General features: G+C 47.9%; 1 protein-coding gene across 1 annotated transcript in view; it reads left to right on the top strand.

The window, feature by feature from the left end:
• LOC138285814 (dehydrogenase/reductase SDR family member 13-like) overlaps positions 1–17390 on the top strand; it is a 190764-nt gene that overhangs the window by 109883 nt on the left and 63491 nt on the right. Inside the window, exons 3-4 of the mRNA XM_069226212.1 lie at positions 13912–14035; positions 16367–16678. Of these exons, the coding sequence (XP_069082313.1) occupies positions 13912–14035; positions 16367–16678 (436 nt within the window). The remainder of the gene's footprint in view (positions 1–13911; positions 14036–16366; positions 16679–17390) is intronic.

Genomic DNA, 17390 nt, shown 5'->3' with positions numbered 1-17390 from the left:
AGCCGAATTAGCCAAAACCTTCTGGGAATTCTGCCTCCACCGAAAAATTTCAGTTCTAGCAGAATACTTGCCAGGTTCACTCAATTCAGTGGCAGATTGGTATTCATGTCATCTGTCCGACTCCAGCGACTGGAAACTTTACTCTTCAGTTTTCAAGTTATTACATCGCAAATGGGGTCCCTTCCAAATAGACCTCTTCGTATCTCGACTCAACTCCCAACTTCCTCATTTCTTCAGCTGGAGACCAGATCCTCAAGCTCTAACGACCAATGCTTTTCTTCAACAGTGGTCCCATTCAATAAATTACGCCTTCCCTCCTTTCATCATGATAAACAGAGTACTCGCTCATCTTCGACGTCAGAAAGCCACTGTAGTTCTAATCGTCCCGTTCTGGCAATCCCAAGTGTGGTATCCCCCTCTTCTCGAATTATCGATCGATTTCCCGGTCCTTCTTCCCTCCTTCCCATCACTCCTTCGCAATCCCCAAGGTCTCCCTCACGATCTCATCCTCAACAAATCCCTTCTTCTATCTGCCTGGAAAGTGTCAGGTCTTCCTCATCTTATCCAGGAATTTCACTCGAAGCTTCAACTTACATCAACCACTCCTGTGCTCCGGGCACATCCAAGGCTTAAAATCAGCCTGGTCTATCTGGTCTAGCTGGTGTCTGGGAAAAGCTTGTAATCCCTTTTCAGCAGATCTAAGTCTGATAGCTAATTTCCTTGCTTTTCAAGCTAGCTCAGGCAAATCCTACAGGACCATCAATTTATTTAGGTCAGCCATTTCCCTCCACCATCCTTTCATAAATGCAAAAGCTGTAGGGGAACATCCTATCATCTGTCGCCTTTTAAAAGGAGTAAAATTCTCCAACCCTCCCCTTCCCAAATATACCGCTTTATGGGATGTTAACCTCGTTTTACAAATGTTTTTATCCTGGCAGGACAATGACTTCTTGTCTTTGAAAATGCTTTCCGCTAAACTAACCATGTTACTCTGTTTAGTCTCTATCAAACGTCTTTCTGATGTCAAAGCCTTTGATATCTCGGCTCATCATTTTACTCCTACAGGTGTACTTTTCAATGTTTCTCGACATACTAAACCAATATTTCTTCTGTTTTCTATCCTTTTTTTCCCAATTATCCAAAATTATGTGTGGGAAACTGTTTAAAGGTTTATGAACAAAAGACTGCCGATTTAGAACATCTTCAGCTTCCCAACTTTTAATTTCCTTCAGGAAACCCTATAAACCTGTCTATTCCCCTACTTTGGCCCGTTGGGTTAAATGGATAATGTCGCTGGTAGGCATCGACACCTCAAAATTCGGAGCCCATTCTGCTAGAGGAGCTATGGCGTCCAAAGCCTTCTGGGCTGGCTCCCGATTGGAAGATATTCTAAGATCGGCAGATTGGTCAAATGATTTTATTTTTCGTACATTTTATTGTAAACCTGTTAATACTGCAACTTCTTTAGTAATTAATATGCTTTAAACAAGCATAATAGGAGCCTCAGGTCTTGTCATAAAATGTAGATTTCAAGTAATTTATGATGGAAAGTCTTAATTTTATTAAAGACACAGAGGCGAGTATTATCCCACCACATATTTTACTAACACTGTTCTATTTTACCCACCCTTTTAGTTTCTACCAACGCTCCAGCGTCTACTTCGGGCTGAAGCACCAGATTCTGCTACTGCTCAGAGTCTTCCTTTGTTCCACTCATCATTGAAACCTGAAACTTGTCCTAATCACCCCATCAAGTTCTCCTCTTCTCCTACTCTGAACAGAATTCAGGACTTGCTTGCGTTTATCCTAGCCATATGTATAATTTGTTGTATTTTACCATTGTTTAAATCCTTCTCTTGACTATCTTGCAGTTGAAAAGAGGGCTGCTTCAAGTCAGGATTGGCATATCTTTATGTGTATAGGGTTCTGATTGGTTAGATTCCTCTTTGTTTCCCATTGGTTGCTTGTCCTGCAAACCTTTTGGGATTGGTGTTTTTTCTTGGCTGCAGCTGCTATTGAAAATAAAGCAGGAAAAGGAAGCATAATACTTGCCTCCGTGTCTTTAATAAAATTAAGACTTTCCATCATAAATTACTTGGAAAATCTACATTTTCTAATAAAATTGGAGGGTGAATGCGTTCTGATGCAGCAGACACACTGAAGATAAACTAGCAATATGGCGGCAGTGTAGAGATTCTCCCTCCTCACGTCAGCTGCGTTAGCCTCACAATATTCTAAGGGAGCAGTGCTAAAACAGAATGCAATGAGATCACGTGCAGGAGTCTGTTTCAATGACTCAATTAGAATTGTAAGTGTGAACAGCAGAGGTTGAGCTGCATGTAGTGACTGCAGTACAAATTGTAGAGAAAGTCCAATGCAGACTGCACTCCACACACGAAAAACAGGTAACTTACAAAGTTCAATACCCTTGCATCGGAAAAACGTTTTGATGAAATGTAATGAGTTTTGAGCGCTCTGAGGTAAGGGTTCAATCTGTCACAGTCTCAGACTGGCTGGAAACATATTTTGCATGTGGTGTGTAGCGTGGTTGTCTGGGGTGATCCTTGTAGCCAGTTTGTGAAGATGACTCAGATACGTCCACATGAAATGATTTATTGTACTTTCACCACGGCCACGCAGGGCTTCAACCTAGTGGTTTAACTCTGTGTCGTTCTGAATTTCTCAGCATGTCACTACAATCAGTGGAATCATCTAATGTAATGATATGCAAAGAGAATCAATCAATTAGTACTTGTAGAGTGTGGCTAATCACCTGTTAGGGTCTCAAGGCACTGGGGGGAAGTGTTAGGTGAAGGTTAGAGGAGATCAGGTGAAGAGCCAAGTTTTGAGGTCCTTTCTGAATGGGAAAACGTGGGAGATCTTCTGAGGTGGATCGGGAGGGAGTTCCAGTTCTTGGCGTCGAGGTGGAAGAAGGACCCTTCTCCTGCTGTGGCCTTCCGGATGTGTGGGACGGCGGCGAGTGCGAGGTCGGCGGAGCGGAGGTGCCTGGTGGGCGTGTAGAAGTGGAGTCTTTGGTTGAGTTATTCTGGTCTGGCGTTGTGAAGGGCTTTGTATGTGTGCATGAAAAGTTTGGAAGTAATTCTCTTGTCTATTGGGAGCCAGTGCAGGTCTCTCAGTAGAGAGCGTAGGTGTGGCTGTGTGTGGGGGCGTTGTTGATGAGAAGGGTGGAGGCGTTCTGGATGCGTTGTAGTCTTTTTTGTACCTTGGTGGTGGTTCCGGCGTAGAGTGCGTTGCCGTAGTCCAAGCAGCTGCTCACAAGGGTCTGGGGGACTGTCCTTTTAGTTTCGCGAGGGATCTATTTGAAGATCTTCCTAAGAATGCGCATGGTGTTGAAACAGGCAGAGGAGACTGCGCTGTCTTGGCGGTTCATCGGGAGTGATGAGTCCAGGATGAAACCAGGGTTGCGGGTGTGGTCAGTGGGGGCCGGAGCGCTTTTAAGGGCTGTGGGCCATGAGGAGATGTTCCACGCTGAGGGGTTGTTACCGATGACGGGGACTTCTGTTTTTTTGGTATTTAACTTGAGGCAGCTCTCCTTCATCCATGCGGCAACTGCCTCCATTCCGTTGTGGAAGTTGGCTTTGACTGTGTGCGGGTCGTTGATGAGGGAGATGATTAGCTGTGTGTCGTCGGTGTATGAGACGATGTTGAGTGCGTGGTGTCTGGCAATGGTAGCTAGGGGGACCATGTAGAGGTTGAAGAGAGTGGGGCTCACAGAGGAGCCTTGCGGGATGCCGCAGATTATCTTGGTGGCCTCTGAGTAGGAGGGGGGAGTTGGACTCTTTGGGTTCTGTCGGAGACGAAGGAGGTGATCCATTCTAGAGCCTTGTCCCGGATGGCGGCGGCGTGGAGACTAGTCCGTAGGGTGCGGTGGGAAATGGTGTTGAAGGCGGCGGACAGGTCGAGAAGGATGAGAGCCGCGGTCTCACCCCTGTTTAGGAGGATGCGAATGCCGTATGTGGCGGCGAGGAGTGTGGTGTTGGTGCTGTGGTTGCTCCGGAAGCCAGACTGAGAGGGGTCAAGAATGTTGTAGAGTTCGATGTGTTTAGTGAGTTGACTGTTGACAGCCTTTTGGATGACTGTGACCGGGTCGGCCCGATCTCCGCCGAGGCGCCTGCAGGACAAGAGTCGATTCCGCGTTCCCATGTTGCCATGGGAACCCTTTCACTGCGAGGCCGGCGTTCGGAGGTTGCCTCGGCAACCTCCGATGACGATGACTCCTCGGATTGGCCGGCGGGAGGCCAAATGCCGGGAAATCTCCCAGAGAGAGGAGGAGCAGGGCGAGAGGAGGACGACGGCGGCGGCGACAGCGGGAGAAGCAGAGAGTGGAAAGCGAGCAGAAAGGAACCCCGGGAAGGAGAGGAGAAAGGCGGCGGCGGCGGTCGGAAAGGGCAGCCACACCATCCTGACGGCAACCTCGTGGACGGAGGACAGCCCCAGTGGTCAGAATCCTACGGAGACAACGCCAGGAGGAACAGAGCTGCACAGGAATCCAAGGGGACCAGACCATACGACAACAGGACAGGAGACCAACGAGAGGACCTCCACAGAGCCAGCCACGGCCCCGGAGGGTCGTGGCTCGGGAAGGTACGGTCCTTGTGGACAAACCGAGGGCCACTGTAAAGGGAGACAAGCTGGGGAAGGGAGGGAGGCAGGGCGAGGGGAGGACAGGGAGGGAATCAGAGGGCACAACAAAGGAAGGAGCACGTAAAAAGCACCAAAAGCAAGCACATTTGGTATATAAAGTAATAGGCACATAGCCCACAGTCCTCACTGGCACCCCCCCCCTCCTTAACCCATTCCTCAGTATTTCAAATAATTAAGGGACGTATGTAAAGGCTTTCATTCCACTCACCCGCGGTATTTGTTCCCTCTTTTCCTATATGGTACCCGGGACCCCATGAGGAAGATCCAAAACGACACCTAAAGGGAAGAAGAAGAGGGATACCCATTAGGAAGAAGAAGCTCACCACTCAAAGAAGAAATAGATCCTAAACCGTTTTGAGGATCCGACACATCATTCCTTTGAAATTAACAAATAAATACTTACCTTAATAATCCAAACTTACCTCTACTGTGTGTCTATACTGTGGGGACTGCTACAGTGGTGTCAGAAGTGGGATTTCGTTAACCCCCCCACCCCCCAATTGCAGTCCAAACAGTATCCACAATGAGTGGAAGTCCGTCATTAGAGACCATGGTCAAGCAGCTAGCAGAAGGGCAAAGACACTTACAGCTGGTATGGGAGGCCCAACAGCGAGAAGCCAAAGAAGACCGAGAGGCCCTACAATCTGCACTGAAGAGTCAGGCGACCATACTGGCGAATAACCAGCTAGTCCATGAAAGCGCGATGAAAAAACTAACTGAGACTATTGCCGCTAGCAAGGTACATCCGAATGTACCTAGTTCGGTACTACAGAAATATCAGGAGGGAGAGGATCCAGAGTCCTTTTTTACCAATTTTGAAAGAGTGGCTTCCTCCGCCCTGTGGCCGGAAGATAAGTGGGGACAGTATGTTGCTCCCTTGCTCACAGGTATCTTACAGTCAGCATATCAAGCAGCCAACCCGGGCGGTGTCACCCCTTATCAAGACATAAAAACTAGTATACTAGAAAGGGTGGGACACGACACAGAATATTACCGGGTTAAATTCCGTAAAATCAAATGGGGCGTCAATGAAGATCCCAGAACCTTTTATTTTCGAGTAAAGGATTTGGCATTGAAGTGGTTAGGCCATGTTGGAAATAGTCGGGAGGAGGTTATCAAAACCATCATACTAGAACAATATCTAGACGGTCTACCCCCATCCACAAAACACTGGATCAGGCAACACCCAAAGGTAGACACTGAGACGGCCATTGATCTCGCCTGTGCTTTCCATCGGTCTACCGATGTCAGGAACCCTCCAACGCGAAACACCCTTAAACCGATTCTTCCGAATACAAAGCCTTTTTTTAAAAATCCACCAGACCACATAGTACCATGAAGATTTCCGGAAGGCCCACCCTCAATGGGACCCCAATGCTATAATTGTGGCGAATGGGGACACATTGCACGTATGTGTCCCCAAAAACAAGATATCGGGGAACCAATGGAGATAGGAATGACAAAACGAAGGGTACTATGTACGGGAAAGGGTGCCCTCAAATTTAAACTAATGATAACCGTTAACGGGAAAAGGGTGTATGCCCTGGTTGATTCCGGCTGTAGCCAATCGGTAATCAGAAAAGACTTGATGCATGATGACACAGAAGAGAAACAATGGGTATCTATATGTTGTATACATGGAGATAAGGCCCAGTATCCTATAAAGGTGCTCCAGATCGTGTGGGGACCCTATCAGGATTTCCTGCCAGTGGGAATAATGCCCCAATTAATCGAGGAGTGTATCATCGGGACAGACTATATCCACTTCCAAGAGTTGTTGGATCACGTCAGAGATAACAAGGTAGTCAAAGATTGGTGGAGAGAGGCTCCTTTTGCAGAGAGTTTCATTGAGTGTCCAGCTGATCGTAGAAAATTGTCACGAAGAGAAAAACGACATGAGAGGGAGGAATATCGGAAAACTACAGGTGAAAATTCTTGCGGAGAAATAGTGGCAGAACTCCATGAAGCTCCTAGTAGTTTTAGCCAACAACAGAGAGAGGACCCCTCCCTTACCCATGCTTGGAGGTCGGCCGTACCAGAGGAGACTGAGGAGGTGGGTCCCTACTTTGTAGTACAGAAAAACTTATTATATCGGGTAACTACCACCCGGCTGGGTGTACGTAAACACCAACTTCTAGTACCTACCGACTATCGGGATCATGTCCTCACACTAGCACATAATCACCCAGGGGGAGGACACTTTGGGAGAGAGAAAACCGAAGAATATTTGCTCAGAAAATTTTACTGGCCTGGGGTATACGCCCACATACGAAGGTATTGCGCCCAATGTCCCCGATGTCAGTTAACCGAACCTGGTAGGCCTAGGAAGGCACCTCTTTTACCCCTTCCCATTATAGACATTCCCTTCAAAAGAATAGGGATGGACTTGGTCGGACCCCTAATTCCTTCATCAAAAGGACATACCTACATCCTAGTCATTGTGGACTACGCCACACGATACCCAGAGGCTATTCCCCTGACGAGTATGACGACCAAGACTGTTGCCCAAGCAATGATTAATGTCTTTGCTCGACTTGGGTTTCCCCATGAAATCCTTACAGACCAGGGTACCCCTTTTATGTCCACCCTAATGAAACAAGTGTGCAAAACATTGGGGATAGCTCAGATCAGAACCTCCGTATACCATCCTCAAACAGACGGACTAGTAGAACGATATAATCGAACCATTAAAACGCTACTTAGAAAAATTGTCAATGAGACAGGGAAAGATTGGGATCAAAAGTTGCCACTCGTTCTGTACGCCATACGAACACACGAACAAGCATCCACTGGGCATAGCCCATTTGAGTTGGTGTTTGGACGCCAACCTCGCTCCCTGCTAGACATGGCGGTAGAAACCTGGGAGGCTGAGGCTGAGGAAGGGGGAACTCCTTTGTTAGAATATGCTCAAAAATTGAGAAAACACCTACACAGCTTATGGGCCGACGTACATGCGAACATGGAACAGGCCCAACAAACTCAGAAGGTCCAATATGACAAAGGAAGCAAACTACGAGTTTTCCAACCCGAGGACCAGGTCCTAATAATGAGGCCCACCTCCGAACACAAACTCCTCGCCAAGTGGCAAGGGCCATATCGAATAGTCAAAGCAGTTTCCCCCGTCACCTACCTTATTGAAATATCCTCCCATCCGAGGAAAACACAAATATACCATGTAAACCTGCTAAAAAAATGGGAGACACCCGAACAGCCTGACCATACCGTAGAAATGGGTCAGTTTATGTGTCCCAACAAGACACTAGATATCGAGTTTTACCCTGCCACCCCATCCACGGAGGTTACTCTACCCTCAGTGGACGATACTTTATCTGAGGGGCAAAAACAACAAGCACATAAAATATTAAAACAGTGGCAACCGTTGTTTTCGGAAAAGCCAGGAAAAACTTTCCTAATACACCATAACATACGAACAAATCCCGGTATTATCACTAGAGAGCGTCCATATCGCGTTCCAGAAGCTAGAAAACAATTAATTGAGGAGGAAATCAAAAAGATGTTAACCTTAGGAGTCATCGAACCGTCCAATAGTCCCTGGTGTTCACCAGTAGTCCTAGTACCAAAACCTGACGGTAGTGTCAGGTTCTGTATCGATTTCCGCAGACTTAACGCGAGCTCCCTGTTCGACACCTATCCCATCCCGAGGGTAGACGACGTTCTCGAAAAACTAGGAAGAGCAAAATACATGTCCACTATTGACTTAACAAAAGGATATTGGCAGATTCCCCTAGCTGCTCAGGATAAAGAAAAAACAGCCTTTTCCACCCAGTCAGGGTTGTATCAATTCACAGTACTACCGTTTGGGCTTCATGGAGCACCAGCAACCTTTCAGAGGTTGATGGATAGGATCTTAAAACCCTATCCTACATTCTCCGCCGCATATCTAGACGATGTAGTCATTTTTAGCGAATCATGGAACGACCATTTAGTACACCTACAGAAAATATTCCACGCCCTTAAAACAGCCGGCTTAACAGCCAATCCCAAGAAATGTATCATAGGTAAGACAGACATCTCCTATCTGGGTTATCGGATTAATCAGGGTACTCTCCAACCTCAAAATCCGAAAGTGGATGCTATTTTGCATGCCCCTCTTCCGCACACTAAAAAGGATTTACGCTCATTTTTAGGATTAGTGGGCTATTATCGACGTTTCGTTCCGCATTACTCCACCATAGCAGCCCCTCTTACGGACCTCCTCGCTAAACACCATCCCAATCGGCTTTTGCCTTTTTCGGAGACACAAAGTGCGAGTTTTGAACTACTAAGGAACTCCTTAACCTCTAACCCCATCCTACGCTGCCCGGATTTTACAAAACCCTTCCACCTTTACACCGACGCCTCGGATGTTGGGCTTGGAGGGGTTCTAACGCAACCTGATGATGAGGGGCATGACCACCCCGTCGTCTACATCAGCAGGAAGCTATTCCCTCGAGAACGTAATTACCCAGTTATTGAGAGAGAATGTTTAGCTATAAAATGGGCCATCGACTGTTTACAATACTACCTCCTGGGTCGGCCTTTTATACTATTCACGGATCACGCTCCTCTTACGTGGTTAGCTGCACATAAGGATACAAACTCCAGAATACTCCGCTGGTTCCTTGAACTCCAACCATTCTCTTTTCAGGTCCGCCACGTACCCGGATCTCGCCAGGCCCCCGCGGATTATCTATCTCGGTTTCCCCTGTCGGCAACTGTCCTAGAGCAGGACAGTTCTTGGGGAAGGGTGTGTGACCGGGTCGGCCCGATCTCCGCCGAGGCGCCTGCAGGACAAGAGTCGATTCCGCGTTCCCATGTTGCCATGGGAACGCTTTCACTGCGAGGCCGGCGTTCGGAGGTTGCCTCGGCAACCTCCGATGACAATGACTCCTCGGATTGGCCGGCGGGAGGCCAAATGCCGGGAAATCTCCCAGAGAGAGGAGGAGCAGGGCGAGAGGAGGACGACGGCGGCAGCGGCAGCGGGAGAAGCAGAGAGTGGAAAGCGAGCAGAAAGGAACCCCGGGAAGGAGAGGAGAAAGGCGGCGGCGGCGGTCGGAAAGGGCAGCCACACCATCCTGACGGCAACCTCGTGGACGGAGGACAGCCCCAGTGGTCAGAATCCTACGGAGACAACGCCAGGAGGAACAGAGCTGCACAGGAATCCAAGGGGACCAGACCATACGACAACAGGACAGGAGACCAACGAGAGGACCTCCACAGAGCCAGCCACGGCACCGGAGGGTCGTGGCTCGGGAAGGTACGGTCCTTGTGGACAAACCGAGGGCCACTGTAAAGGGAGACAAGCTGGGGAAGGGAGGGAGGCAGGGCGAGGGGAGGACAGGGAGGGAATCAGAGGGCACAACAAAGGAAGGAGCACGTAAAAAGCACCAAAAGCAAGCACATTTAGTATATAAAGTAATAGGCACATAGCCCACAGTCCTCACTGGCACCCCCCCCCTCCTTAACCCATTCCTCAGTATTTCAAATAATTAAGGGACGTATGTAAAGGCTTTCATTCCACTCACCCGCGGTATTTGTTCCCTCTTTTCCTATATGGTACCCGGGACCCCATGAGGAAGATCCAAAACGACATCTAAAGGGAAGAAGAAGAGGGATACCCATTAGGAAGAAGAAGCTCACCACTCAAAGAAGAAATAGATCCTAAACCGTTTTGAGGATCCGATACATCATTCCTTTGAAATTAACAAATAAATACTTACCTTAATAATCCAAACTTACCTCTACTGTGTGTCTATACTGTGGGGACTGCTACAATGACCTTGGCTGGGAAGCGGAGTAGAGAGATGGCACGGAAGTTCTTGAGGTCACCTGGGTCTTCGGTTGGCTTCTTCAGTAAGGGTTTGATTTCGGCATGTTTCCAGATTTTTGGGAAGGTGGCAGTTTCGAAGGAGCGGTTCATGATATGCCGGAGCTTGGGTGCGATGGTGCTACTCGCTTTGTTGAAGATGTGGTGTGGGCAGGGATCAGAGGGAGAGCTGGAGTGGATGGAGTTCATGATGTTGAGGGTTTCCTCGTCGGAGATGTTGGACCAGCAGAGTAGGTATTGGGGGTCTGGTGGAGCTTCTGTGAATTCTATAACGAGTTGGGCATGGGATGGTCCTGGTTTGGAAAACTGTCGTAGATTTTTTCTATCTTGCGGTGGAAGTAGGTGGAGAGGTTGTTGCAGAGTTCTTGTGATGGGAGGATGTCTGTGGAGTTCGTTCTGGGGTTGGTCAGTTCACTGATGATCATGAAGAGTTCTTTGCTGTTGTGTGCGCTGTTGTGATGCGCTCCTGGAAGACGTATCTCTTGGTGGTCCTGATGAGTTGGTGGTTTGTGTTTAAGGCTTTTTTGAAGGCGTTGTGGTAGGTAGGGGGCTTGTTGGTGCGCCATTTCCTTTCGAGGCATCTGCAGTTTTGCTTAGACTCCTTGAGGGCTGGGGTGAACCAGTTGGCTTCCTTAGATGAGCGTCTGTTAGAGGGTTTATCGATGGGGGCTAAGGTGTTGTCACAGTCTGAGATCCAGTTGATGAGGTCCTGGGCAGCTGTGTTGGTGTCGAGGTCGTCTGAGAGGGTGAATTGTTGAGGGTGGTGAGTAGCTGGTCTTTGGTGATCTTGTTACAGCTCCTGCGGGGTGGTAGGTGAGCAGAGTGTCTGTCGGGGGATTTGTTGATGGTAAAGTGGATACAGTGGTGGTCGGTCCATTGGAGTTCAGTGATGCGGCTGATGGAGATGTGGTTGCTGGCAGTGAAGATGGGGTGGAGTGTGTGGTGTCTGGCAGAGTGGGTGGGCGAGGTGATGAGTTGCTTGAGTCCGAAGTTGGCGAGGTTTTCGAACAGTGTCATGGAGTTGTCGTCATTGTTGTTCTCCAGATGGAAGTTGAGGTCCCCGAGGAGTATGTAGTCCTTGGAAGCGACCGAGTGGGTGGTGGTGATGTCAGCAATGGTGTCGCAGAATGGGTGGAGCGGACTGTAGATGAGGGGGTGGTGTTAGGGTTTGTTCCAATCTGGAAGTGGAGAAGTTCCATGTTCATTGTGGAGTCTTCGGTGCTGGTGGAGAGGCGCAGGGAGTCTTTGTGGACGATGGCAATGCCTCCCCCGGGGCAGTACGTGCAGTCTTTGCGGATGATCGTGTAGCCATCTGGGATGGTGATGGCGATGTTTGGAACCGAAGAGGGGTTAAGCCAGGTTTCTAACAAGAAGGCGATGTCCGGGGATGTTGTGTCAATAAGGTTCCAGAGTTCGATGGCGTGGATGGAGCGAGTTTTGATCAGGATGCATCTGAGGTTGTGTTCTGTTTTGTGGGTCTTTGGGGGAGGGCTTGCGTGATGGAGGCTGGTGACTTTGCAGTGGCGACAGGTGAAGGGTCCCTTGCTGTTGCTTGGTGATGCTTACAGTTGTTGTCGTGTCCTGGGTTGAGTGCGATGAGTGCTGCTGATGAGTAGTGGTGGTGGGCGGGCGGTCCAGGGGTCCTGGCGCTAGTTGTGGTCAGGTCGTAGACAGGCGCAGATGGGCTTGCCTTAGGCACGCCTTTGGTGCGGCCGCCATTAAGTGGGGAGGAGGGTGGAGCTGGGAGTGGGAATGGCGTGAAAAACGGGGTGGGGCCACAGGGACAGCGGCAGCGGGGAGCAAGAATGAGGGGAGAGAGAGAGAGCGAAGCGAGAGATGAGTGAAAGATGGAAGCAGAAAGTGAAAGGCACAGAAAAACAGAACACAATGGAAAAAAGAAAAAGAGGCAGTGGGCAGCCCAGCAGAAGAGCAGAGCTCTCTCACTAGACACCAGGGATGAGGTGCAGGCAGAAGCCTGCAGGTGGAGGAGGGCCTCGAACTACTGACAGAGGTCAGAGTTCAGGAAACAGAGGTGCTTCACTTACCAGTGGAGCTACGCGGTAGCAGAGCAGTTCACTGACCAGGTCAGTGGGGTTGCTCTTCCTCCTGCGCAGCGGCCGCCATTAAGTAGGGAGGGGGGAGGAGAGGACAGCAGGGAGGTGGGAGGAGGAACGGCTCAAAAAGGGGGCTGCAGGGGCAGCAGCAGCGGGGAGTGAGAATGAGGGGAGAGAGAGAGAGAGAAGCAAGAGATGAATGAAAGGTAGATGGAGACAGAAAGCGAGACTAATGTATGCTACAGTATTATACCCCATACAATGTTGTTAATGTGACATCACCCTTAGTCAAGGATCATTTTCCTGTTGCCCTGCAACTCAGTTGTCAAACAGACCTTTCTCCTGGTTCATTGACTATAGCACTGCAGTCATAAGGAGTATGCCCACAATAACTCACTTCATCTTCAGGTGGACTTGTAACTTGAAAGGGGATTGATTGTAAGCTCAGATAGTTGTTCATAGTTCTGTGCTCTTGAATCCATTGTCCACATGGGTGCAGAGAATTCCTACTGAATTTCCACTCAGGATGCGTCTGGTAAATCCTGTAGATCAAGACATGCTGATTGCCCTATTACATAGATGGAAATCCATCAGTCATCTTTCTGAGGATTGATCAGCCTAGAAATATTAAGAGCGGGAAGATGCAAGTGCTACTTCCTATACTAGAAAGACTGAATCAGATCACAATTGTATAGAGTGATCAAGGCAATAATGTTCATTCTGGTCCATGCTTTATAAATACTCCCTATTACATGAATTGAAATTTGTTTGTCAGCAAACAACTGGGTAAAAGTTATGTAAAAGGTTTTGTTAGCTATGCAAAAAGCTTTGAGCAGGGCATTCTTTGGCAGGTAATCAGTGGAGGCCCCATAAGTGTGCAATAGTTTTTCTGTGTTAGGTTCCCATTACTGTTCAAGCAGCCATGTTTTGTTGATGTTGTATTTGCACCTTTGGAGACCCAGGAATAGGACATTGGAGTAATCACTCTGCTCTGAAATGATGGACAAAGTAACTATTTGGGATGTTTGAAGCAATTGGTGAACTCTTCTTGAGATCTTCTGATGGTAACAGATTTAGTATGTATTGGGAAGACAATAGCTTCATCAATCAGTATCCTTAGGTTTATACTAAAGTTAATTGTTCCATACATTTCCCCAAAACACAGTGAGTGGTTCTACTAATTCATTACTACATTGTGTTGCCTCTGTGGAAGGAACATATAGCTGGGGGAGGGGGAGCGTAGAGAGAGTGAGGGTCATATGCGCAGTGCAGCTTTAAATCAGCAGGTGACCACTTGGAGGGGCTTTGAAAAATATGTCTACCGCTGGAAGGAGCGATTCAGTTTATTCTTCTTTCTCTCCACAGGAATCTGGAAACCAGCAGGTTCTTTTCATGAAGCTGGATTTAGGAAGTCTAGCCTCTGTCCGTTCCTTTGCAGAAACATTTCTCAAATCTGAGCCACGGCTGGACATCCTCATTAACAATGCAGGTGAGTGGCAAAGATGTGCCCCAGAGCCACCACAGCAAATCTGTGACTGGTGTGTTTTTAGGGGTTTTACAACTGTCAAATGAGGGTGACGAGTAGAAATAGCCCTACTGTTGTAGATTTAGCAGTAAGGCACACAAAAAAGTGATGGATGAATGCTTTAGTTAATCTCAGCCAATAGTAATTACTTGGGGGCGAATCCCAATCCATTGTTATTTTGCACATCATGTCACCTCAGTTTTGACCCAAGTTATATGCGAATCAGCCTTGACCATGCCCCAGTCGGAACAGTTCAGTCCGAACTGCCACGCCAGGTCCTTCCTGAATGAGAACACAAGAAACCCAGGACCAGTTTCACCCTAGTTATGGGCTCCCCAGCCGGGTTTTGCTTGGTGCACGTGACCGTGTGCACGGAACTCACGTCTAGCCATACTCGTCTGACTTAGTGCAACAGTAAAGTACACAAAAAATAAATGTACGGATTGATTGAATTAATTTCAGCAACTGGTAATTACTGGAGCCGCATCCCAATCCATTGTTATTTTGCACACCAAATGCATTGTTATTTTGCACACCATGTCAAATCAGTGTTGACCCTGCTTCTGTCGGAACAGTCCAGCCCAAACTGCCAAGCCAGGTTCTCCCTGAACCAGAACACAAATAACCCAGGACTGGTTTGACCCTAGTTATGGGCTCATAGCCGGGTACAGCTTGGTCCCAGTGACACAGTGTGCATGAGACCAGTGTCTGAGCATACATGTCCTACTTAGAACGACACTACAAGTCACCAAAAAGTGATGGATGGAATGCTTGAATTAATCTCAGCCAGTGGTAATTACTTGGGCGGCATCCCAATCCAAACGTTATTTTGCACACCATGTCACCTCAGTTTGGCCTGGCAGTTGGGCTGGACTGTTCTATTGGAGCAGGGTCCAGACTGATTTGCATATAACTGGGTCCAAACTGAAGGGAAATGGTGTGCAAAAGAACAGTGAATTTAGACACGGCCCAAGTAATTACCAGTGGCTGAGATTAATTCAAGCATTCCATCCCTCACTTTATGTATACTTTCATATGTAGCCTTAAGTGGGACGGGTGTGCCCAGCTCTGTTTCCCGTGTACAGTGTCACTGCAACCAAGCTGTACCTGAAGAATAAGCCCAATAACAAGGGTGAAACAGGTCCTGGGTTGCTTGTGTTCCGGTTCTGGGAGGACCTGGCTTTGCATTTTGAGCAGGACTGTTCCGAATGGAGCAGGGTAATGACTGATTTGCATATAGCTGGGTCCAAACTGTGGTGACATGGTGTGCGAAAGAATGATGGATTTGGATGCAGCCTGAGTAATTACTAGTGGCTGAGTTTAATTCAGGCATGCCATCCTTAACTTTTTGCGTACTTTAAAACATCTAGCAATAAAGGCACTGCTTCTGTGTAGCTGGCCCATACACTATCCATGCTGCTATGGAAAACACAGTCTTGTTACTGGCCACATCACAAAGGTGATTTGAGCCGGGCAACAGCTGCGCACTTCTATGATTGCACATTCAAAGTGCATATATTTAACTCTGAATGTCTCAGAGTTAGTGCATATGCTGCAGGCCGATAAACGTGGAAGCAGTAAGCCGTGATTGCTGCTCTCTGTTTCAGAGCAGTGCTATCTCCAGCACATGCACCCACTCTGAGAAATCACAGGTTCAATGTATGTGCTTTAGAAAGCACACTCAGATAAAAACGCACACATCGATCCTTGCACGAATGCACAACTCGTCAGTACCTAGACTTGCTACATTGCATCGAACCCATGCACAATCATTACCATTACTGTGTAGCAGTTGCATTTGCAGGTCCAGATTCTTCGTAGAAGGTTTACAAAGAGGCAAAATTATTTTCTGTAGGCAGCTTAAAGACAAACACTCCTGCTGCTGTGTTGCCATCAAAACATAGGCTGATCGGGTCTACACACAGGCTCGGCTGCTGCTGTGCCATCATTACTGCTTCTATCCAGCCAGTTCATACACAGCTGCTGGCCCACATTGGGCACAGTTTATATACTTCACTTTGTCCAGTCATAGGTCTCTTCCAATCAATAATGTTTAATGGTCTAGTCACAGCTGCACCTAGCCCTTGCACTATGCTACATTACAATTATTATAGGAGTAGTTATAGCTGCTTTAACTAATATTTTGACCTTTTGTTGGTCTGTGATCTTTAATTTTCATGTGTCGAGTAGGCGCACCATTAATCTTAGCTTTGTACTTGAATTGGTCTCTGCTGCTACATTAGCATTCCTTGTTCCATCTTCAATTGCATTAAGTACACCGTTTTATCATTCCAGGCATCATTGCAGATGGCGTCACGGAGGACGGCTTTAACATGATGTTTGGCGTGAACCATCTAGGCCACTTCCTGCTGACTCATCTGTTGCTGGAGCAATTAAAACGCAGCACCCCCAGTCGCATTGTGATCCTTACCTCTGACGGCTATCTCAGTGGCAAAATTGACTTTGGGGCAGTCAGAGTCCCCTCAAAAGGCGTGAAACAAAACATACAGGCATACTGCAACAGCAAGCTGGCCAACATCCTCTTTACCAGGGAGCTGGCTACCAGGCTTCAGGGCACGGATGTCACTTGCTATGCTGTGCACCCAGGTAAGGTTGTGGGATGTTCTGGAAAAGAGGACATTCTTCAGGGCTCTACTGTTGGCAATATAGAGCACAGGTCAACATAGAGCTATTACTTTAAAAAATATAATGCCACCCTTCCTAAGTTGGAAAATGTGATGGAAAGGGATTGTCAAGGGATACAACTGGCATGGCTGTGTGTATCGGTTAAAGCCTTAGCAGAAGTTCTTTGAAGGTGATGGAGATAGATGGAGGGAAGTGTCATGTTAGACGGTGTGTACAGTAAGAAGGGTTAGAGCCTGAGATACAGTGAGGCATAGACTGGGCCACAAAGTGAATGGATACGGGGAAAAAGAGAAATCATAATGTGTTGTCCAGGAATCTGAAAATTGAGAGATACACAGTCTGATTGCTAGTGAAATGAAAATGTTGAAATGTGTCCTGGGTTCAAATCCTGACTGTGAAAATCAAAAACCTGAGAATGAAACAGTATTGGACAGATGTGATTAGTAAAGGCAGTCCTCTAATACTCCTTGCTACTGACATTAAGGTGGTCATTCTGACCTCAGCGGTAAAAGGCGCCTACCGCCGGTCAGAAATCCTCCATAATCCCGCCGCGGTCGCGGAAACCCGCCACGGTCATTCTGACCCGCAGAAGGCAAACCTCCGAAAATCCGACCGCCACAACAGACCGCCAGACCAGCGGTCGGCGGAAAGGTGGAGGTGACCAAACCTCCAC

Source organism: Pleurodeles waltl, chromosome 3_1 (assembly GCF_031143425.1).
Source record: "Pleurodeles waltl isolate 20211129_DDA chromosome 3_1, aPleWal1.hap1.20221129, whole genome shotgun sequence".
Classification (NCBI taxonomy): domain Eukaryota; kingdom Metazoa; phylum Chordata; class Amphibia; order Caudata; family Salamandridae; genus Pleurodeles; species Pleurodeles waltl.
The sequence above is the reverse complement of the archived record's forward strand: the minus strand, read 5'-3'. Positions and strand labels throughout refer to the sequence as shown.